Here is a 23879-nt window from a genome sequence, read left to right on the forward strand (position 1 = left end):
CATTAAGGTGCATGGTGTGTGTGTGTATGTGTGTGTGTGTGTGTGTGAGAGTGAGTGTGATGTGATTGGTGCTCACGTGTGAGATTTTACATCTGACCTGTCAGTGTTGTGTCAAATATTTACATATTAATGTCACACTAACAGGTCATCACTACAGGCCTCATAGCTAATGACAGCTGTAGGATTAGGTTTATATATTCTAAATTAATCAGGCTAATATTTTCAGTTAGTGTAAAAATGCACAGAATATTATAATAATGGTTCATTTAACACAGAAACTCTCTGGTTATCAGTTTAGTCATGCACTGGAGGTCCTAATTCCTCATGCATGCTGCAATATAGCAAATTGAAACCATTGTTTTAATGGGAATAACCACTAGGGGCCAGCTTCAAAGCAACATGGAAAAATATTATGGATTGGATCAGATTTGTAGTGGAAAATGCAGAATCTCATCTTTTTTTTCTGCTCTTAGATAAATTGCTGGTTCGGGCACATTGCAGATTAAGAGAATGGAAATGATAAAGAACTGGATTTGGGTTAAGCTAAATATTTAAAGCTGAAGTAGAGTTCACAAAAACGACAATGCAAGGAACTGCTGCATTTGATGAAACAGTTTCCAGCTCATTAATTATTATTATTATTTATTTTCTGGTTTTACTTTGTGGTGATGGTTGGTTTTCATTGCCAGACTAATGAAAAATTCAAAACAATAGGCAAACTGACAGAGTGACAGTATCCACTATCCACGTATATCCAGTTATAGGTGCCGGTGTGGTCAAGCCACAGCTCTTTTTCAGGCCACGCTTGCTGTCGTAGGGGTGTCCCATGAAATGGTTAAGCCCAGGCTCTCTTTCTACCCTGCAGAATGGGTAGGCATTAATCTGGCCCAGCTGGACAGAAGGAAATTAATGATCATTTACACTGACGACATAATCAGGCTTCACGCTGTCCTCCGATACTAAATTGCTTCTTTTGTTCCACAAGATCTCCGTCTTTCTCTCGCCATCTCTCTCTGTCAGTGGCTTTCTCTTTCTCGCTTGCTCTCAACTCCCTTTTTTCCCAGGTCGTTCTCTGTTATCGGTCATTAAGTGCTACGTTTCCATGGAAACAGCCAGTTTGGCAGGAATTGGCATGCTGTAAAAGTGGCCCTGTGATGTTCAATATGGAGAACTATCTGCCTTCCGCTGAGAGCTTGTCCAGTTTAGTGTGTCACTGCAAACCTGTTAGGGCTGTTAGGGCTGCGAGTTGCTGAGGGAGCGAACGGGGCTGGATGCGACTCTGACATCTCTGCGGGTTAGATATGGAGGGTTGTTAAGGGCCCCCAACCCCACCTCCACCCGAAGACATCCCAGCCGTCCCTTATCTCTCCACAAGGGTTTGCGTCGCCGTATGCTTAATGCAGTCACTTCTAAGAGCAGTAACCCTGTTGGCAGGTTACATGGGGCCGTCTGTGTGTAATTAGGCTGTGCTCCGTGTGTAATGACTTAGCATGGAGCCACTCTCTATCAGGCCCAGCAGACAGCCACTGTTAGCGTCACACAGCGGGAAGGAGGGAGGAAGAGGTTTGGCCGTCACCAAGGGCAAGCCTATAGGACGTTTCTGCAGCCATGTCTCTCAGAGGGGAGGTTAAATTGAGTTCCTGAGTCAGTGAAAATCCCCCTATCACTTATCGAAAGGCAAGAGGGTTAAATATTCAGTCTGGGAGGTTTGAAATGTAATCGGCACTGTGAGTTTAAATTGTCTTTGGATTTCTCCCTCTCTGCTCTCTTCTGCCTGTGGTAAGACAGATAAGTTGGCCAGAATAAAATGGCTGTCATAGCGGCTGTCACTCAGGTAGGCGCCGGGCCTGCAGAGTCAAAAGCTAAACTTAACTCACCAACCATTTGATTTAAATTTGGTAGCTAATTTAAAGGCAGCATCAAGAGATGTGTTTTAAGCTTCAGTAGGCAGAAATCTAGAAATGGCAAGGTCTTTTAAGCTCCTCCCACCAGGTAAGGACTTGCATACGCTGCGGCTCATATTCAGTGAAAGTAAGTCAATCCTGATTTTTGGCTACCAGGGGTTTTCAAACGCTGCTCAGTGAGGTTAGAGTCGTCTCCTTAAGCCATCTTGATTCCAGTGTGGATTTTTATTCTTTATTCTTCTTTATATTACTCTGATTTAGTCTGACCTATGCTTGGCCCATTTCCTGGCCTGAACTTGATTTTTTTTTTTTTTTATTATTGTTATGTCAGATTTTTAAGGCTAAAAGGGTAAAAAGGAGTTTCCGTTACCTTTCAGAAAACCAACAATATGCTGAAAGCTTATTAAGGATTTTCTTTTCATCCAATGACAAAAACATGTTGAGTCCCCTAGCTTAAATCAAGAAGTTCACTGCATAAAACATTAATCCTCAGATTTTGCCAAAAATATATTTTTCTCAGAGCACAACAACAGATGGATGGGATAATTCCATTTGTTTGTGGTAAAAGCTTTAAAACAAGATGAAATGCAAGATGAAATGTGCCAGATTGCTGCTAGGATTAGGCAGATGTATTTCAGGTGGTTAACTGGGTTGCCTGTTAATTGTAAGGCTGCTGGTGCAATTTCCTTACTGTTCCCGCCTACATCTTTCAGCGTTCTCGAGGAAAACGGAGAACCCTAAATTGCTCCACATGCTAATGCGTTTTGGGTTGTAATCAAGTTGATTTGAAAAAAGGTTCATAAATGTAATTCAGGTGTAAGAGGAGAGTTGCAAAGCAGCTTGCAGATGTACATTAACTGTAGCAATTTAAAAGCTGCAACCTCTAGTTCCCCATAAGATGCATATGCATGTGTCAGCTGAGACATCAGCTGCTGAAGGCTAAAAGAGAACCCTGCATCCTTGCAACTATTCCCAAAAGCTCTTAAAAACGAACATTTATTTTGAAATCAGACTAAAATCATAATAAAAAATGACTCAGTAATAAACATTACTAAGATGCAGATTTTTTTTTCTTTTGCAAGGTTACTCTGTGTGACATATCATCTGTATTTTATGATAACGAGTACTGAATTCCACTGCTGTGCATCTTTTAAGCCATTTGAATTATATAATAGCTCCTCATTGACCTCTGCTGCTCTAATACCTCTATGAAGCCTTATCTCCAAATTATAGCTGATCCATGCTTGGCTGTTTCTGGCTGTGCAAGTTGCTTACTCTTAGCTCATTATTCATCTCATATTTACTCATGTTTTACAAGGGAGAACTTAACAGGGGAGATTTAGGTTAACTCGTCTTATTTAAAGAGCTGACAAAAGCAGTAACGCTGCCAGGAAGGTAGTATTTTTTTAATACGTATAGTCCAGCGCGGTGGAAACGGATAGTCACTCCAGGTTAAAATCTAACACTAAAGCTTGGCAGAGATGGTCAGAGACCGGAGGAGCAGTTTATGCAGCGTAGGACAGATTAGGCTTCGGTGTAACAGATGCTGTATAGATATGAGCTAACGGACAGAAACAGACAGATTGCGTGTAAAAGCAGCAGTGCCTATATTTTGTGTCACAGATTACCTAAGAACATTAGCATGAGCAGTGAACTGCAAACCAAAAATAATGCAATTGGACATTGGATATTTAAAAACATAATGAACCAAAGCTGCTATCTTTGCTATAGTATTTGTGGATGTGCTGAAAGTCATGCTGAGAGAAGTCTAGTTCCTGTCAAAGTACATTTTCCTGCTAACCCTTCGTATCAATGGTTTAAAACAAGTCAACCTAACAGACTGATGGACAGCTGCCAGGCTTCATCAGTGGCGTGGAAGTTGCGCAGTAATTAGTCAAATGAGGAGGAAGTGGAGGAGACAATACAGAAAGAGAAGCCCCCTGGGGCTCTGTCTCCTCATCAAGAGGACCGCCGTGGCCATTCAAACACACACACAGTGAAAACACAGCCACTCAAACGCTAATTAAACCAACATATATATACCGCAACATCTAGAGTCACACACAAAATGAAGCACGTATGCCACCCAATAAGGTACATGCTCACACATGCTCTCGCACAGGCTGACACTGATCACATGTTACTTTGCTGCTGCTGTGAGTTAATGCGATGGGATGGGAGATGAAATTTGGATGATTGTATGTGTGATATACAGCAGGCCCTGACAGAGACATTACTGTGACAATATGCAGGCAGTTTTAGTGCCGCATAAACTATTGAATAGGGGGTGTTGATGGGGAGGGGGCTGAGGAAGTCAAGAAAATAAGAGAAATGGGCGATGGAAGAATTATAGGGAGGATATTTTTGCTGCTGTCTATTTGAGAAAAGCTAGTGGATGGAAAAAACAATTCCCTACCATCAGCAAGTTAATAAAAAGGCTGCAGTTTATCTCTGTCTAAAAGACAAATACCCTGACTGAGGCAGGATGGAAGGGAGGAGAGGAGCAGGGGTGAGGCTGCCCCACATTTACCTTCGTCCTTCCCCGCTCCAACAAGTCACTTACTATGAATCCCTCAGTCCGATATTTGCTAACCGGCTGGCTGGTTTTCAGCGAACAATTCTGGGATCACACACCACTTCTGCATGACCCTTTGGTTGTGTTGACAGGGCTAATTAATGAATTCATACTAAACCTGGCAGTTAAAAGATTGCTGTGGGCTCCATCTGTCCAGTTGGTCAGATTTGCGGTTCAGCATAGCCAACGTCCCCTCACATCCCCACATGCAGTATTGGCATGCATTGTTTTTTAAAAGAGTCATTTTTAAAATCTTCTTTTTTCTCTTTTTTTGAATTAGTTAAGTTGTGCGACACTTCTTGTAAAGGGTGTTTTATTCCGGGATGGTTGAGCTATAATGTTGAGTAAATTATGACCCAGATTTTTACATCACTACAAGTGCAAACACTTTGGGGACCTCCGTATCTTGTAAAATGTGACACGAGTAAGCTCTGTTCGATCACTATCACTGCACGTCCAACTAAAATGTGGGGAAAGATGGCGAATTTAAATAGTCTGATGAGATTTGTATGAGACCGTACCTGCAGGTGAATAGGCTATGTCAGCACGGAGATTAAGCGAGGCTAAGCGTATGCAAAGTCCTGTCTCTGTGGGCTGTTTGTTCACGTGTGTGTGGCTTTGGTTGTGTGTATGCAAATGTTGTTTCCCTTTGTTTAAACCTGTTTGTATCACTGGATGACAATCCCTCTGATAATGTTACAGAAGCCAACACACCCTTACCCCCAATCCCCCTCTGCCGGATTTCATCCTTCTGTTTCTTTCTTGCTCCGGTTTCAAACTCTCCCCATGGGGTTTATGTAAATATTTAGCCCAGCCTTACTCTCACATGATGGGTGCCCGGATGGAGTCTGCTCTGATTTACTTTGTGTTGGGACAGGCACCCTGGATTGCCTCTGAGGCTGTACTCAGATGTTTATTTTTCTTTCTTTCCCCCCCCGCCTCTACTCAATGCCCAACAATATCTGGCTGTGACACTTTGTGGCTGACCCAGGCTCATTTGCACCTCTGTCACTATTTTAATATTCTTTGAAAGCATTTCATGTGTAGAGCAGCTGTTTTTTCGCCAACATTTCTAAAGCCGCTTTTAAACAAGCCCCGCAAACCCGCTCACGACCAAATTGGCACGATGCGTAAAGAGTAAATAAAAACAGGAAGCAATGATTTGCAAATTATTGCCTTCAATGTTTTAATGAAAAAAGTATAAAGACAACAAATAAATGACAAAATTATATTCTAGTTTTGAAACAAAAATGTGGGCTCGTTTTCAATTTTCAGGAGGACACACACACACACACACACACACACACACACACACACACACACACACACACACACACACACACACACACACAGCCTTCCCAGCACTGACAAGGATAGCCAGAGGAGCAGTTTATGCAGCTTCCGTGATTTTGCCTTCTATAAAAGTGAAAATTGAGTTTGATTGAAGTCGGAGAGCTATTAGATTTTGTGGCGTCTGCTCAGCTCCGCCCTCCCCAACACACATCTAAAGCGAGGGGAGGGGAACTTGTGCGACCATAAATGACATCAAAATGCAGTACACAGACACTTTCACTAAGCTGAAATGAAACAAGTACACTTAAATTTGGGGAATGACATTAACCAAACATTCATATGCATGCCCCCACCACTGCTTTGAGAAACTTCTCTACGACGTAATTGTTGGTAAAGACACTGACATTTTAAACAGATTTGGGTGGGGGGGTGTTTACCTCTTTTTAAAAAAACAATACACAACCGTTCACAGAGCTGGTTGCTGTAGTTTTGAAAAGTGGAATATTTTTCAATTCTTGCTTAGTTCCTTTTTTCTTGTATGCTGTAGATGTTAGAGGGGCCAGCTCAGTGTGCTGACTCTGACTACAGATGCATGTTGTAGTCTGCAGTGTGGTTGGACATTATTATGATGGGTCAGCAAAGCCTCTCCTGTAAAGCATGGAGTGAATGGCATCTTAGCATTTAGTATTAATGGAGTCTTTACAGATTTGCAGTTTAGCCATGCCACGTACAGGCACCGTAGGAACTGCAATTTAACTGCACTGGATAGTCCCTATATTTTTTAATCCAGAGGATGTTGTTATTTTTAGGCCATAAGGCCACCTTAAATAAGCTTTAATTTTGGGAATGGCTGGGGGTCAGGTGGTAGAGCAGGTTGTCTACAGGTGGATCAGTAGATCTTGGGCATGATACTGAACCTCGTGTTGCTCCCAGGGCACCTATTAGTGTGTGAGTGTGTGTGAAAAGCAGCGATTAATGTGTGTGTGACTGGGGGATGAGACTTGTTGTAGAAACTGATTTGAGCGCTCAAAATGGAGTCGAATGCTGCTATATAAGTGCTACTTATCATTTGGCCACAGAGGAGATGACTTTAGTGTTTTTTTTAAGCCTGAGTGCATAAAAGAAACATATGATCAACATGTGTGAAGAAGGTAGCTGTGGATGTAGTGTAAGGTACTCGAATGAGTAAAAAAACACCAGTCCATAGTCCTGAGGACATGTAATGTTGATGTATGTGAGTAGGTGTCTGTCTCTCCTCCACTGTGCCCACACAGGTACAGAGTGGTACTCCTCCACACATAGGCTGCGAGTCTTTTGCTGACATGAAAAGTTGTTAAGGGGGACATAAAGTAGTATCCCTGCAAACACAGTTACCTTAAGCACAAATTTAAAATCAAATTAGCAGGCACGCACCTTGATTTCAAATGGGGCAAAGGTGCGACCTAAACTTGTGTGTCAGTTTTATGCAAAGATGCTTACGTTACACAATAGCGAGGCATATTTAACCGAACATGAATTGTTAATGATGATATTGATTTGATGGATTATTCTGAAAGCGAGCTAAAATCGCCTTGATTCTCAAGCTATTGACAATCACTCAGATCTCTGGTCTCCAAGGTCATCATCCATCAGCACGGCCCTACACCAAAAAAATGTTTCTCTCAGCCTTATGCTGCTTTATGTGCAGAAATTCAAAAGCTGACAGACCTGCCATGTTTGGTCATGGCTGCTCAGCTGTGATCTGGCCGTCCATGTGCATTCACTGAATGAAAAGTGCAGAAATTCAAAGAAAATTCAACAGCAAAACATAAAGCTTCAGTATTGTTTTTGGCTCATACAGATGTATGAACCATCTTCCTGGTGTGCTACATTCTAATCTGTTTGCGTGATGCGGTGCCTGCCCTGGTATACAGGAGCAAAGAGGGACATAGGAGTAAAGTATATGTCATCAAAGCAGGCGACAGATTAATTGGGTGCGTGTTGTCCATTTCTTTTCCTCCTCTGTCTCAAAGGGATAGAAAACCTCCTTGTGTTACTAACTTAACAGTAGCAGTTAGAGTCTGCTTTTTTCTGCATCTGACTGGACTTTCAGAGTCCTATTGAACTGTAAGAGCTTTCTGGTGTGTTGTGTCTTATCGAGCTCCTCTGAGGGCCCGCTGCTCCCTATGTGTTCTTTCTTATTGAACTCTTCCTGGGGCCTCTGGAAGCCCGGTCTGCTCGACAGAACCCACTAATATTCCTTAATGATGTGGCATCAGTCTCTGTCAACTTCTGCGTCGCCGCAGCCAGACGTGGCCTATTGTGGCTGACTTCACAGAGAGATAAGCAGTCCTCTCCTTTAGACACAGGCGAAGGCACAATAACATCAGCACTGCTGAGGAACATCAGTGCTACCGGCAAACATAGCAAAAAAAAAAAGTCAACAAACAAGTCTTTATAAAAAGTGTCAGAGGCAGAGAGAAATGGTTTTCATTTTTTTATCATTTTCACTGTTTTGCCTTTCCTCTGCTCTGTTGATGACAGGAGGAACATTTTGAAATATTCAAGGTTTGTGTGATAACATGAGTCGGTACTGAAATGTTATGCAGCATTAACAATTTAAAAAAAAAATAGTATGGAAATTGACTTGCAGAGCGGTGGACTGCTTTGATGAAAATTTGAAGCCAGCTGAATCTGCATACCACTTTTTAACAGTCTTTTTTTTTTTTGAAGTCTTGTCACCCTCTGTCTTTCCATCTGCGTGTTTACAGTGACACTTAGGGCTTGGCACATTGAAACCAGTCATCAGGGCTAATGATGAGAATGTGAGTATGTGCGACGCTGCACAGAGGGTGTGAGTTTGCAGACAAGCACATTTGTATCTCTCGCTGTGTGTGCAATTTTTCAGAACTTGAATGTCCCGACTGCCAGTGAAAGCATATTGGTGGCGATTGGCAGAGATACTGTCGTATCCTGTGTGAGCGTTAGCGGCAGAAGGTTTGACTGGCCGTCAGAGGCGCTCTGGAGAGCCACCTCTCCTCTTTTCCTGTGAGAATGACAGGCCTGCACAGAAAGCTGTCTAAGCGTCACAGATTCCAGCCAACAGCATAACTGATTAACGCTGCTAATTTGCTCCACATTTTCCAGTACGTGAATTATCATTCCTCTTTACAAAAAAAGGACGGGCACCGCTTAACAGTCACATCCACATCTTGTCTGTTTTGATTGTAATTTTTATACTGTAAAATGCTGCTCAGAGCTGTCATGTCTGTGTATTATAAATGGGACTTAACCATGCCTCTAATCTTTCAGTGGGGGGGGACGACATCAATCATCGGCCTACTTTCGTGTCTATAAATGCATAAAATGATTTGTATTTGTTGCCTTTATATTGTGGTGATGTGAACTGCAGAAGCTGCCCTATATAGTGGGGGGAAATAAATAAGTTTAAGTACTCTTCCTGAATTCAATTTAACCCTTACCCTTTACTTGAGCTTCTTTTTTTTTTACTTGAGTTGTACCCTACAATATATTGGATTGAAAGAGTCCTACTCCACATCACCAGCCCTGGGTTTTAGCCCTGGGATTCAACATCACTTGAATTGGAAACCCCTGGGGTTGATTTACACAAAAATTGCTTTGGTCCTGCAGAAGGTAAAAATGTGGATTCCTCTAATAAATCTATTGTGACACAGTGTAAGTCAGATGTAAGTAGTATACTAAGTAGTGTTTTCTCTGGAAACATTAAGTAAAAATATAAAATAACTGCTTAATACTTTAATATAACAGTAGTTAAAGTAACTTAACCTTAGATCTCATCGTAAGCTGCACAATATTGTCAAATAGTAAAACTGAAAAATATTTTGGAACTGTAAGCAGCTGCTTTTTCACCGTGTAAGCACATCAGTAATTTCTATCCACTGATGCTGTTTCTGTCAAATGGAGTGCAACTAGTGAGTGCTCCAGCGATGCTCGGTGGAGTCTTTTGTTTACTTTACATCACCAGCTGCTCATATCTCCTACTTCATAGTCAGGTTGTGCTCAAAGGTGTGCTTTTGTCTCCAGTGGTGAAACAAGTTTGCCGTTTCCACCTTTAGCGGGAACAGTTTTCTTGTATATTTTGCATAGCACTGTAGTTGTTTAGAAGTTGAAGGAGCTCCCTTTTTAGATACTAAGTCATCACGGGAGGTGACACGTGTCTCTTGCTCTCAAACAGGCTCCAGACAAGGATGAGGGACCATAAACTACACCAATGATATTGAGATATGACAGTTTTAGATCACATAAGAATTTATACCAGTATTACTGCAGATGATGTAACATGGCAAAGTGTATTTTATTATGGGCAGTTGACAATGCAGTCAGGTAAGCATCCATTCAGATATAGTGTCATCTGAACCAAAATTCTACTTCCTTAAAAGACTGACTACAGTGACCACGAAAACAATGAGTCAGCCTTACGCAGCTATGCAGCGCTCACCTTTCCATTCGCACTGAAGGATTCTTAGTTTGTTCTTATATTTTCCAAATGTTCACATTATTGTCCCATTTAAATCAGTTTATATAACAATCTGTATTTTTATGCACATTAATCCTGATTGCAGTGGAAGGGAAGGGATTCTCCACATGATATATGTAAATATGCCAAACTGGAGCTCCAGGGGGGACTTTTAGTTTTAGTTTAGCTTTAGTATTTAGTGGTCTAAGTACTGCAAGAGCTACTGTGTAAAAATAGAAATAGATGAAAACATGGACAGGCTTTACTGCAGTATTTGAAGTGGAGAGTGTTGACCAGCATCAGTATTCAGTATTGAATTCAGTATTCTTGATTATATCTGAATAAAGTACTTATTTTGTATTTATTTTATATGAAACTAGACAAAACATATTCAAAAATCCAATTATGTGCATCAAGTACAGTTAAATTCACTACTCATATTGGTAGGCTTAGTTGGATTTCATAGCTATAGTTGGATTATAGATGCACAGCACATCAGTAAGTGAACAGACCTCTAATATTTCTGCTGTTATTTATTTTTACAAGCCCAGAGTGCCTGAAGTGGTTTGCCTCAGCTGAAACACTGCATATGATTTTCAGAAGAGTTGCCAGCGACTGCGTTTGTGTGTTTTTTTTCCTCCGGTAGCTGCCCCATTACCTGAGCGAGTCAAGCTCTAAAGCCCTCAAATATAATTTCACACAGGCTGATGTACTTATGGCCCTTCAGCGATGATGGTCACTCATCTCCAACCTCTAGGTAAAGGGTATTTAAAGCTCCTCAGGCCCTTCATGCCAGCATTACCATGCACTGTCAGTCTACACCCAATACTCCTCCAGCACAATTCTCATTGGCCAGCCAGAGCTTAGTCTAGCTGACAGCGCTGCTCAATCCTCTCCCGGAGTAAACAGAAACCTCATCTGCTTGTTGAAGGAGATTGTAATGGCCAACCTGTCGGATAGATGAGTACCCTACAGTACTATCGGCCTTTATTTGTTGTGGTTTTTTATGAGTGTATGTACAGCGATGATGGAGATAAGTTTGCCTTTCATCAGGTAAACATAATAAAAAAGTAGAGAGAAACTGATACCAGCAGGGCTTATGTGACAGCAGGGCACGATTAAAAAAAATAGGCATAGGTCACCGGAGAAGGAGACATGATGTGTAGGTGGATACAGTGCAGCGGTGTCATGCTCATTTAAACTGAAAGAGCACTTGCCAGCACAGGTATATTTAACTGACATCTAATCTGTAGACTTATGTAAATATGGTCTTGAAGGGGCAAATGGATGAAATGATAATTACCATTAACCAGACAAACTTGAATAGCTGGAAAAAACTTATAATTTCAATGTATTTAACATATAATTAATTATTAAAATAGAATTTATTATGCATTTAGACAGCAGCGCTATGGGGAATGTTTAGTGAAGTAGATCAAATTTCACCACAAAGAGAGATCATGGTAATATGCGGTGCAGCACACACTAACCCTGTGAGGTGTTTTTCCTTGGCAAACAGCGGCGTGTATTATGGGCAACAGAATCCAAGTAGTTTGAGATTTTAGTAGGTGTTCTGCTTTTATTTTAGACCTGCACGTACCAACCTAATGTTTGCTGCACAAGCCAATTTTCATATATTTTGGACCAATGACAATAGTTGACTTAATTTCTTAATGGTTAGCCGACTCTGCGCTTTGAGGAGGTAATTAAGGAGTGCATTTTCCGACATGTCTGTTTGATGAGTATAGCAGTATAGCAGCAGACGCTGCACAATTATGCAGTCCATTTGAATGATTTTTAATTCCCTAAATGATGGCAGTTGCATTAGAGCAGTGTCTCTTTCCTGTAAAAATCCTCCCCAAAGCTATATTTTGATAAAGAGGATTCGCAAACGAGGAACGATAAAAACACTGACCTCACTATAAGTCGTGGCGGATAAAGTGATTTGGAATTTGTACATTAAGCATTATGAATTTTTATCGATCTCTCTCTTTGTGTTTTGTTTCAAGGATCAGGATAGAGAAAGTCCTGTTTGTAATGTCCCCGAGACTGCCATGAATCTTCCAGGGTGAGGCGGACCCAGAAAGTACTACCGCACATTAAGGGAATGAATATTGATTTAAAACCAAATTTGACATGGTTTTAAAATTGACTAGAAAAATGCATCACTTAAAAGAGTCAGGGGTTTGTAGTCTGTCAATGGAGCGGAAAAAATTTGCTTTTGTTTTATGGTTTAATAAGATTCCATTAACGGCTTCTTGCACCTTGGAGAAAAAAAAGGTCTGAAGCAGGGGTAATGAGTAATTTATCTGTGTGTGTGAATTCAGAGTGGGGCAAAATAATGGTTTGGCGATATTTTCCAAGCTTCCTTTTTCAATATGGTATCAAAATCTGGTGCCCGATGCTGTTATTTCTTAACAAGTTCTTCAAAAAAGATTCCCACGGCAGCTTAACTCACCAGACTCACAAATTCATGACTCTTTCTTGTGGTCCTTATCAAACGAATGAGGGGATCGTCAATATAAGTTAACCAGAGAAGAAGAAAAACTCATAAGGATAAAATGGCAGACAACTTAAACAACTAATTGAATTGACATTTTATTTATGTCACCAAATGAGTTTCCTCCAAATGGTCTCTGGGCTGTGGAGCTCGGTATTCCTCGATATTGAAAGGAGCCAGCGGAGGTGTTTTGAGGATGCCTCCCAAGTGAGGTGTTTCTGGCATGTCCAACCCAGGGCAAACCCTGGACACGCTGGAAAGATTAAGACTCTCTGCTGGCTTGGAAGCTACTCGGTGTCCCTCCGAAGAGCTGGAAGAGGTGACTGGGGAGAAAAGTGATGTCTAAGCATCTCTGCTAATGACTGTTGTCTACATGTTGTAGCTGTTTACTGTCACCAGGGGGCAGTGTCACAAACAACCCATCTGTGGGACACTCTTGCTCGTTCTGTTCTTGGTCCTTGCCGATGTAGAGAAGAGTACGGTAGCTCCAAGAGGTCAAACAGACTGCAGCTGCAAATTATATGAATCATGCGATTACAACACATAATACCTTCATCATGTAATCCCTGACAACACTGATGAACCCTCGTGTTCTGGTTTCTGTCACTTCCACAGCTGGTTCGCCACATTATTATGTTCCCAGAAAGACTTCCGTTTTGTTTTGTGTGCTTTTGCAGGGTTTTTCTGTTTGCTGGTGTTAAGTAGCAGTCCATTTGACCTCTCAGGGCCACCGTAGAAGAGACCGTTATAACAAGCTGAGCTGAAGTAAAACCAGATATTAAAAACATCAAAAACATGTCACCTGCAGCCGTTGTCTGTGCTTCTTATGCTGTATTTTTTTTATTCTTGATGTTTTTTCAGGCTTCACTCTGAAGACTGCTCCTTTCTTTGTTCTGGCTCACCTTTCAACCAATCAGCATTTGACCAATGCACAGTGTCACCCATGTTTGAAGACGCTGTTTGTAGGTCAAATGTGTGGGCTGTTGTGTTTCTGGAGGACTGCACACAAGAATATTTGCATAGGGTGAAAACCCCTCCCTGTTGTCTCTCTGTGGCAAAATACCTTCAAATCAGACACAACCAATAGACCATAAATTTAGCATCACACTGCTGCACCTGTGACAGAGACCCGGATAGGGAGGTTTTTCTCCTCCAGGTTTAGATATGGTGACGTGTTACGTATAGCTATTTTGCAGTATTTTTAGTATCACGAAATTGCTGTATCGTGGTCAAACTTTTATTGTGGGCAATGTATCACAATAATCTTGAACAGTGAGTGACTCTGTGGTGTGCCAAAAGAAGATTTCACCTTCACATTTCACTTTGTGTTGTTTGAAACTAAGCAAGATCCCTGGTGCTTGAGAGGGCGGCCAACTTAAACATCAGGCAATCTCAACAGAGTGCTCGGCTGGCATGGTTTTAGCTTCTCAGGCTTGCATGTTCAGTGGGCCAGTGGAGGGAGACTGCGTCTGGCTGCTTGCCCAGCTTTCAGCTTGACAGAGACGGATCAAATGGATGGCTGTGATTTCCTTTCCTAATTGTCCACAGCAACACATCAATCCAACAGAAATGGATTTTTTTTTTTAATTTCAAGCAAGAAATCGGAAGTTCATCAAGTCTTGAATAAATATGTGTTTGGTTTGTAAACGTTCAGTTTTAACCTTTGAGCAAAAAACATTAGTTTTGTTTATGTGCATACATTTTTGCATCTGTTATTCCAGATATCAGCAGATACTGGGTGATTAGATTAGATCCAATATTTTAATAAATTTCTCTCAGTTCTAAAGTATACAACCACACAGGGGCAATGCAATAATAGCAGGTTGGACCCCTGGAAAGTCTGTAATAGTCAGCATTTGCGGTTGACTGGTGTACAAAAGATATGCATTAAAAAAAAGTACTACTGTTCATTTAGGAGCACTTTAGTCAAAAGAAAATTGGTATTTCCATTAGAAGCAATTTAGAGGCCTCTGTTCTGGAAGAGCATATCTCTCTGCCCTTCATAACCGGAAGCAGGCAGAGTAGCAGCAGCCAGAGCAGGAACCACTCAGTACAGAGGAGGCACGAAGGACAGCCTGTCAGACACAGCATAGAAAAGAGGGGCGGGGCTGTTGGTGGGTTTTGAAGCAGTTTGTAGATGTTCGGTAACTGTGGGCAGCTTAAATAGGACACCCTATTTGAGATTTGTCAAATACAGGGAGTGCAGAATTATTAGGCAAATGAGTATTTTGTCCACATCATCCTCTTCATGCATGTTGTCTTACTCCAAGCTGTATAGGCTCGAAAGCCTACTACCAATTAAGCATATTAGGTGATGTGCATCTCTGTAATGAGAAGGGGTGTGGTCTAATGACATCAACACCCTATATCAGGTGTGCATAATTATTAGGCAACGGCCTTTCCTTTGGCAAAATGGGTCAAAAGAAGGACTTGACAGGCTCAGAAAAGTCAAAAATAGTGAGATATCTTGCAGAGGGATGCAGCAGTCTCAAAATTGCAAAGCTTCTGAAGCGTGATCATCGAACAATCAAGCGTTTCATTCAAAATAGTCAACAGGGTCGCAAGAAGCGTGTGGAAAAACCAAGGCGCAAAATAACTGCCCATGAACTGAGAAAAGTCAAGCGTGCAGCTGCCAAGATGCCACTTGCCACCAGTTTGGCCATATTTCAGAGCTGCAACATCACTGGAGTGCCCAAAAGCACAAGGTGTGCAATACTCAGAGACATGGCCAAGGTAAGAAAGGCTGAAAGACGACCACCACTGAACAAGACACACACGCTGAAACGTCAAGACTGGGCCAAGAAATATCTCAAGACTGGTTTTTCTAAGGTTTTATGGACTGATGAAATGAGAGTGAGTCTTGATGGGCCAGATGGATGGGCCCGTGGCTGGATTGGTAAAGGGCAGAGAGCTCCAGTCCGACTCAGACGCCAGCAAGGTGGAGGTGGAGTACTGGTTTGGGCTGGTATCATCAAAGATGAGCTTGTGGGGCCTTTTCGGGTTGAGGATGGAGTCAAGCTCAACTCCCAGTCCTACTGCCAGTTTCTGGAAGACACCTTCTTCAAGCAGTGGTACAGGAAGAAGTCTGCATCCTTCAAGAAAAACATGATTTCCATGCAGGACAATGCTCCATCACACGCGTCCAAGTACTCCACAGCGTGGCTGGCAAGAAAGGGTATAAAAGAAGAAAAACTAATGACATGGCCACCTTGTTCACCTGATCTGAACCCCATTGAGAACCTGTGGTCCATCATCAAATGTGAGATTTACAAGGAGGGAAAACAGTACACCTCTCTGAACAGTGTCTGGGAGGCTGTGGTTGCTGCTGCACGCAATGTTGATGGTGAACAGATCAAAACACTGACAGAATCCATGGATGGCAGGCTTTTGAGTGTCCTTGCAAAGAAAGGTGGCTATATTGGTCGCTGATTTGATTTTGTTTTGTTTTTGAATGTCAGAAATGTATATTTGTGAATGTGGAGATGTTATATTGGTTTCACTGGTAAAAATAAATAATTGAAATGGGTATATATTTGTTTTTTGTTAAGTTGTCTAATAATTATGCACAGTAATAGTCACCTGCACACACAGATATCCCCCTAAAATAGCTAAAACTAAAAACAAACTAAAAACTACTTCCAAAAACATTCAGCTTTGATATTAATGAGCTTTTTTGGGTTCATTGAGAACATGGTTGTTGTTCAATAATAAAATTATTCCTCAAAAATACAACTTGCCTAATAATTCTGCACTCCCTGTAGAAATATAGGAAGGCTTCAGTTCAGTCATCTGCTGATGTGGGCTGACAGATCACTGAGATCAGATGATCTGGTGGGGGTTGCGTTAACCTTGACTTTATGGTCTGCCACCTTTGATTTTAAACCAGTCTGAAGCCTTGCTGAAAAAACAACAGGAAAAAATCAATCTCTAAAAACAAGATGATGAGTATTTAAGAAGCAGCTACTTGAGCCCAATGCTGCACCCTGCTGACTGCTGTTTTTAAGAAGATTTGGAAATTTTCTAATTAATTTTAGACATCTTAGCATCTCCTGAATTAGTTATGACAGCTTGTGTTCATGCTGCGTCAGATCCCCTTTTCTGTATTGTGGAGCTTAACATGCACCTTCATTTTATAATTGATTTGCATGCACGGTGATATGTCCTTATTTATGAAGAGTTTAGTATAAACTAAATTATTACCGATTCTTAGCTTTCAGTATGTGATTGACTGATTGAGGAAGTCAGTAGTACCAGTGAGGCCAGCTAAACACCCTGCAAATGCAGCATTTCAGGCTGACATGACTCTAATTGCTTTAACATATTCAACAACAACAACAACAGGCTTCTTTTTGGGCTTCCTTCAAAAGAACTATACAAAATGGTTTTATGGAGTGAAAATGGGTCTTGTGGTGTCTTAGGGCAGCAGGATAAGTGGTAATCCCTCGGGTGGTGCTCTGTTGTAGTCTACAGATCCTATAGAGAGCTCTGGCTGCTGAGTCAGCCTTCACAATTCTTCCAGGGGAGCAGACTAATCTCTGTAGCACCGTCCCTTTAAGCGGCCCAAGTATGCACAGTTCTACCTCGGGATATCCGTCCTTATCAAACATCCCATTCCCTGGTGGCATCCGAAGCTGATTTTCTATGTGTTTTGCAATGTCCGTCGCTGTTTTAAGTGTTATTGATTGATTGCTAATTGCTGATTTAGTATAAGTACAATTCCCTTTTTCACATAATCTTCTAGTGATCATAAATTATGCATCTAGATTGATTAAAGTTAATCTGTAGCTAACACAATGGATTGAACTGCAGATATTTGGTCAGCAAGTTGTGAATACCTCTGCTTGTCTCAGAGTTAGAGGCCTAAAGGGTTAACACAGTCGAAATACAAGGTGCTCACCCAGTGGTGAGAATCCGCTGGAGTTTGTGTTTATTTAATTTGAGCCTAACTGCCAGATGCAGCTAGCTAAGTGCTTTGCCATTAAGGCTCTGTTCTGTGTTTAATTCTGCTACAGTGCCGAGGCTTACTGGCGTAATGGCAGGTTCCTTACTGCCTGCTCTATAGTAAATGTTTACCATTCTCTGTGCTACATTGTGAATAGGGCAACCTGCTCCTCTGTGATACTCTTAATTAAACAAATGTCTCCAATAACCCGACCTTTGATTCCCCGTGTTTTCTTTTTGCAGATTTATAACGAGAAGAAGAGCCAGTTTGAAATCAAGCGAAACAACCCCAGGGATTTGGTGGAGAGGGTGGCACGGGACATCTCCAAGCTGCTCAACAGCAAGAGAAAAGCCCTGGAGGTAAGAGGATGATGCTCCACATGTATTAAAACACCTGTGCACAAACACATGCTATGCCCCACTGCACACATACATGGTGAGTGTTTTAGATTCTTCTGAAAGGTGAACCTTCTGTGCATACAAATGCATCCGCTGCCATTATTTTTCAGTGCCAGCACTCTGAAAGCTCAATTTAATTAATTAAGACTTGCTTGAAGAATCTCTTGCTTTTGTAAATCAGAGTTAGCTGTGATGGATCTAAGGAGTTTTAGGCACGCATTACAATAACGATGTCTTTTTTTGGCTGTGACTACAAATGCTAAATACTTGACAGAAACATTGGTCAATCATCCATAATTGAGTAGTTTCCTGCACATTATAAATGATGCATTGTTTTTATGTTGCAGTTAATCTTTCCTCCTACTTACTTCAAAACAACGGATTTTCTTTAAATTTGATGGAAAAAGCTGCATAGTTTTTCTTTACAGTTAAAATACAGTTTGAGCTAATTATATTTTGTCGACAACTGAGGTAACCGTATTCATGCTTTGTTTTTCAAATTAGTTTTGAGGGGTTTTATTTTTCTGTTAAATGTTGAAGGCGTATATTCTGAAATATAGTTTGTATGGTGTGTGAGAAGGTTATCATTTCAATGTCCCGCATTTTAGGATGTAATTATTACCACTGTTATGCTCAGGCAGTGCTGTGATTAGTTAAAAATGTATTTCACTCTCCCAGTGGGAAACCTCTAACCCAGAGGAGAAGGGGGTGGTTGGGGAATAAACGCCAAGAAGATGAGTGGCAAGTAGATAAATGAGAAAGTGGAGACGGTTAATTTTTTTAATTTAAATAGACAGAGATAAAGTAAAAGACTGTTTGTAAAATCCACCATTTCAGAATTAGTCCAATCTAATGTCTCCTGTTTAGTATTTTGTTTTGCTGAGCAGAAATATGTTGAAAAATTGTGAAAAACTCGTCACCGCTCGTTCCTGTTTGGTTTAAAGGAGCCAGACTTTCTCGCTCTTAATTAAATGCAATAGAACTATTGAGCAATAGTTCCTCAGGTTCCCTGAAGGTCATTCAAAGGTTTTCTTTGCACATTGGCTGCTTTTTCACTCACTTTCTGTTCAGTCCCTGTACATGGCTATTTTCTGAGGAAGGGTTTTAGTTTGATAGGGCCACTTAACACTGGCCTGTGAATCATAAAACACACATGAACCCAATAACAGACATCTTAGCAAATTGTATCTGAAGGTACTTTGTTACCCTGTTGCAATAAAAAAAAGCCAAACATTAACATAGTTTGACAGACATAAAATAATCTTATTACATCAAGCAGATGATTATTAAAGAGGTATTAATCTAAAATGATGAATCAATATTTGAACATTTTTATTCAAATTGTCATCAGTATGTAAAGAGGTCAGGATAGAGTTACAATAGACAGTGACAATGATCCAGACACACTGTCAGTGCAGTAAAAAGATAGCTGTGTAGAAAAGCACACAGTGGAACGCTATCAGTCATGGATTGGCCTTCCCAGAGCTGAGACCTCAACATTATTGAAGCAGTATGGGATCATCTTGACAGAGAACAGAACAAAAAAAGCTAAAAACCAAAGAAGAGCTTTAAATGTCCTTCAGAAAAGCCTGGAGAGCAATCCCTGAAGACCACTTAAAGCAATTACAAGAAAGCTGCCTAAAAGAGTTCAGGCTGTGTTGAAAAGTAGTCGGAGCTAAATGTTGACTTTGAGGCTCATCACACGTAGAGTGGTGCAAACGCTGTTTTTGCTTTATATGTTGCATTTCTAGTTATACTTGCACGTTTCAATAAATTGCTGCACCTTATTTCCATTTTCCCAGCAAAATATAAAGAAACAAGTGTTGGCTCAAGAATTTTGCACTTTACTGTAGTTCTCCAAACCTTGCCTTAGATGGAGCACACTGTGTGTGGGTATGTACAAGATATACTTTGACTTTAGTCCATATGGCACATCATTTAAAGATGGAGGTGACTGAGGGACTGTCTGCTTTCCTTCCCTCTGTCTCTGCCCAAATACGGTCACTCAAGGCCAAAGCAGTGATATTTATGAAGTCCTCTGAAGGAGCAGAAGTGTATATCTTTTAAGAGCATGAGGTCTTGTGGGAAGTGAGGCACATTCATGCTAAGGAGCAAAAGTTTCTCAAAGGCACGGTTAATTCTGCAGCTTGGATCCTTAAAGCGAAGAAAACGTAACTGTAGGTCTCCTGTGGTCATGTCCAGGATTGAATTTGGAACGGCAAAAACCCTCTTCATCTTTTTTTTTTTTTGGACTATACCCCCCACCTTAACCCCTTCCACCTTCCTCAACACACACACATGCACGCACATGTACGGACACACACACTGAAGCCCCACACCCCCGCCCTAACTTCCACAGGCCACGCTGTCACCTCACATCCTGTCTGGGAGATTCAGACTCAGGAGGGAGGAAATGAGGTGAAAAAAGAGAAGGTCTGGAATGAGAATGTCTCCCTGAGGCGTGGAAAAATCAAGAAAATGATGTTCAGAAATTCATAGATTTGAAAATGAGCAGCCAGCGAGAGGGAAGGAAAGAGGGAGCAGGAGGGGTAGGAAGGGAGAGAAAGAGTGTGCAAAAAAAATAAAAAATAATCGGAAGAAGAAAGCAGGTGGACGGGAAAAAAAGGGAGTCGGATGATTAAAGGGAAAGAAGAAATGGAGTGATTATGGCATCATAAAACATAAATGTTAACACAAAGTATGCAACAAGCTAATATGTTTCATTTAGGCAGGTTATGATTTCTTCATTATTATTATTTTAGCTAAAACTGAAAATTCAAGACTGTAGGGCAAATAAATTCATGTGGACTTATTATTCATACAGGGAGGAAAGTGAAAGCCATGTCTTAATGCAGTCTGTAGATAAGAAGGTCTCAAACTCCGCTCAGCGCGCCGTTCTATTCCAGCCTGTTTCTACCCCCTGTAATGGTTATTTAGTTCCAAATATTCCCTGCCACACATTTAAAAAATGAGGAAATGTGTGCGTGTGTGCGCGCACGTGTGTGTTTGTGTGCACGAAGAAATTATTCTCCTGCAACCTATTTAAATAATGCTTCGGGTGCTTCGTTGTAATTCATGTTTATATTACTAATGAGAAAATGCACATTGACTCTAAACACTGGTTACTGATATATAAGGGAGAGCGAAGCCTTTCTCACTGCTCAGCATTGACTTGATTCGGCCTAAATTCCTAAATTAGCAGCACATTTATTCATTTAAGTGCTCCGGTTGTATAGTTGTAAAGGTGTGAAGCAAAATAAATCAGTCTACTGAGTTTTTATTTGTTTTGTTTTCTAATTCTTACTTTCTTTACCTGCGAGAGCTAACACTCGTACAGGTATATTTGGGTAACATGGTGATGCAGTGTTTAGCACTGTCATTTCACAGAAAGACGGTTCCTGGTTCGAATCTCCTGCTCAGCTGACGCTTTTCCTGTCTATACGTTCTCCCTATGCGTGTGTGGGTTTCCTCCCACAGGCCATTGACACATGCCTGTAAGGTTAATTGGCAATCAGGCGTTTGAAGTGTATAAAATAAAGCGTTGGATGAATATATGCTTGAAATTTATGGCAGATGGAATGTTTTTGGTCTTCAGGTTTTTAACTTTAATGTCTAGTAGCGTGATGTATGCCTGCGTTCATACAGCTACTGTCAAAATAGGTATTTAAATATGTATTATTTAAAGTGCACTGTACTCAGTCTACCCCATTCTAAAAATGGAAGCGATATAAGCTGACTTACTTTTTTGTCAAAAGCCTCTCCGTGTTTATTCTTTTCCTTCCCTTGTCTTAATCTCCTCCTTTGAATGTATCTGTCTGCTCTCCCTCTCTTGCCTCTGGCTTCAGCCATCTCCTCAAACAATGATCTGATTCTACGGTCTGTGCCAAAATTAAAATGTGGCAAAAACCTTCAGCTAGCTGAAAGGCTCGCATGTTGCCGGTGGACATTTTTATATAAAGCTGTCTTTTTTTTTTGTGCACGAGGTACGTTGAAATTTGATACAAGAGTTTTCTCTCTCTGATGTTTTTTTTTTTTTTAATTTCAGTGACTTTTTGACTTGAACCTGACATCTAGACAGTTACTTTTTATTTGAGGGGTACAAGTATTTGTGTTTGGACTTTTTCCTGTTTTATGTGAGCTCCAACTTTTTGCTTAATGCGCATTCGAAGATATAAAAGATGTCCTTGTTCACTTGTACTCATATGAAACTAATGTATGTTAGAAGACTTTGGAAACACTTTATTTTATGCGCTGGTAATTTCTGAGTACTAGCCGCATAATTTCCAAGAATTTACTTTTCATTACAGAGAAAATCAAAACAGTTTTCACTTGACAGACTTCCATTTAGCTATTTCCAATTAGTGACATAACCTGTAGCGTCATCTAGTCTATATGCCGAGCACAAACTGTGAAAAGTTTTCTGTGGGTAAGCATGCAGTTTACTTACTCAACATGCTGTATATGGTAGATGAATTCTCCGATAATAAGCTGATGATACAAGCACATTTACTTAATGTTGTATTTGTAGAATAAAGTAAGGCAAATGACACCTTAATAGAAAAGCATAAACTTTATTTATAAGGTGCTTTAAAACAACAAGTATACGAAATAAAAATACCCCCAAAATAAAGTGTGTTAGGCTGTTTTGTCTCCATGCTCCACGCTCCAGCTTCAATACCTTTACAATAATTCTCCAAGTCTCTGGATTTCTACAGGAGTGAAACACCAAAAATTTAGTGACCACAAGATCCACGGCAGTCAGTGAAACCGTAATCTCAGGCGAGACCACTCCCTTTTAGGATACAAATGCTTCATCAAGGGACAAAGGTCATCAATTCTTAGCAACCTTGCATTGATTCTTGATAAGTGATCAAGTGGGCCAGAAGTGTGCCAACTAAATAACCCTATCAGTATAACAGTGGCGCTGGATTCTCTCACCGTGACGGTCAACAGTTCAAGCCTGTAGTGTTGTTTCAGTAAATACACACGTGCACCAACCCACTTGTCAAGAATATGTTGAAGGATGACTCATTTGACATATCACTATTTTCCACATTTCTGTAGAACAGTGCCTTTTTATTTGCACCAGTGAACTCTCAAATGTGCACTCGTCTTTGTAATGAGGGGTGTATGCACTGCGAGCCTCCTTTAATATTCCTCTTGGTGTAATTTTTGACGAACTCTTCTTATTGGCCGTCTGATCACGTCCCGCTCTGACATTCTCATTCACCTGAGGAAGAGTCGATCTTCCGTTATTCTAATTCACGAGTATCGCACGCATCGAATGTGAAATGTGGACCACGATTTACACTAATTCTCCACTAGCCGTGTTCATAGATTATAAATGGAGATTTCAATTAAGTCGGGAGTACGATTGACACGCTGGCCAGCCGAGCACTCTTTGAGGTTGAAGCTTCAGCCATCAGAACCCAAATAATGAAACTCTTCTGCAATGTGACATAGATTTTTTTACCCTTTCAATCTTGATATAAAATCAGTATCATATGGGCCTCTTTTGCATTTTATTCATACCCCACCCAGTACATGATCCAAAGTTAACTCTTTGTACCAGGGAGAGCATCCGTGTAAATGAATCTGGATTCATTTATTCGTTTATTTATTTATTTTTATTATGGTTTTTCCTTTAATTTGTCAGATCTTGTCATATTCATTTTATTTCCCTGAATCAGACACATTTGGATCATATTCAAACTAGTATTTATAATTAGTATCATCTAAAAATGCAAATAAGATGAGCTACAGGTTGGAGTAACTGTGTAACTGTTTAAA

General features: G+C 40.7%; 1 protein-coding gene across 3 annotated transcripts in view; it reads left to right on the top strand.

Annotated features, from left to right (window-relative positions):
* Window positions 1–23879, top strand: part of cacna2d2a (calcium channel, voltage-dependent, alpha 2/delta subunit 2a) — a 182154-nt gene that overhangs the window by 38767 nt on the left and 119508 nt on the right. For all 3 annotated transcript variants that reach the window (XM_085274425.1, XM_085274426.1, XM_085274427.1), the window contains exon 3: window positions 17934–18050. In XM_085274425.1, the coding sequence (XP_085130551.1) occupies window positions 17934–18050 (117 nt within the window). The remainder of the gene's footprint in view (window positions 1–17933; window positions 18051–23879) is intronic.

Source organism: Mchenga conophoros, linkage group LG5 (assembly GCF_057382185.1).
Source record: "Mchenga conophoros isolate Kocher_MC1m ecotype Shallow Benthic linkage group LG5, M_conophoros_male_GT1.1, whole genome shotgun sequence".
NCBI lineage: Eukaryota > Metazoa > Chordata > Actinopteri > Cichliformes > Cichlidae > Mchenga > Mchenga conophoros.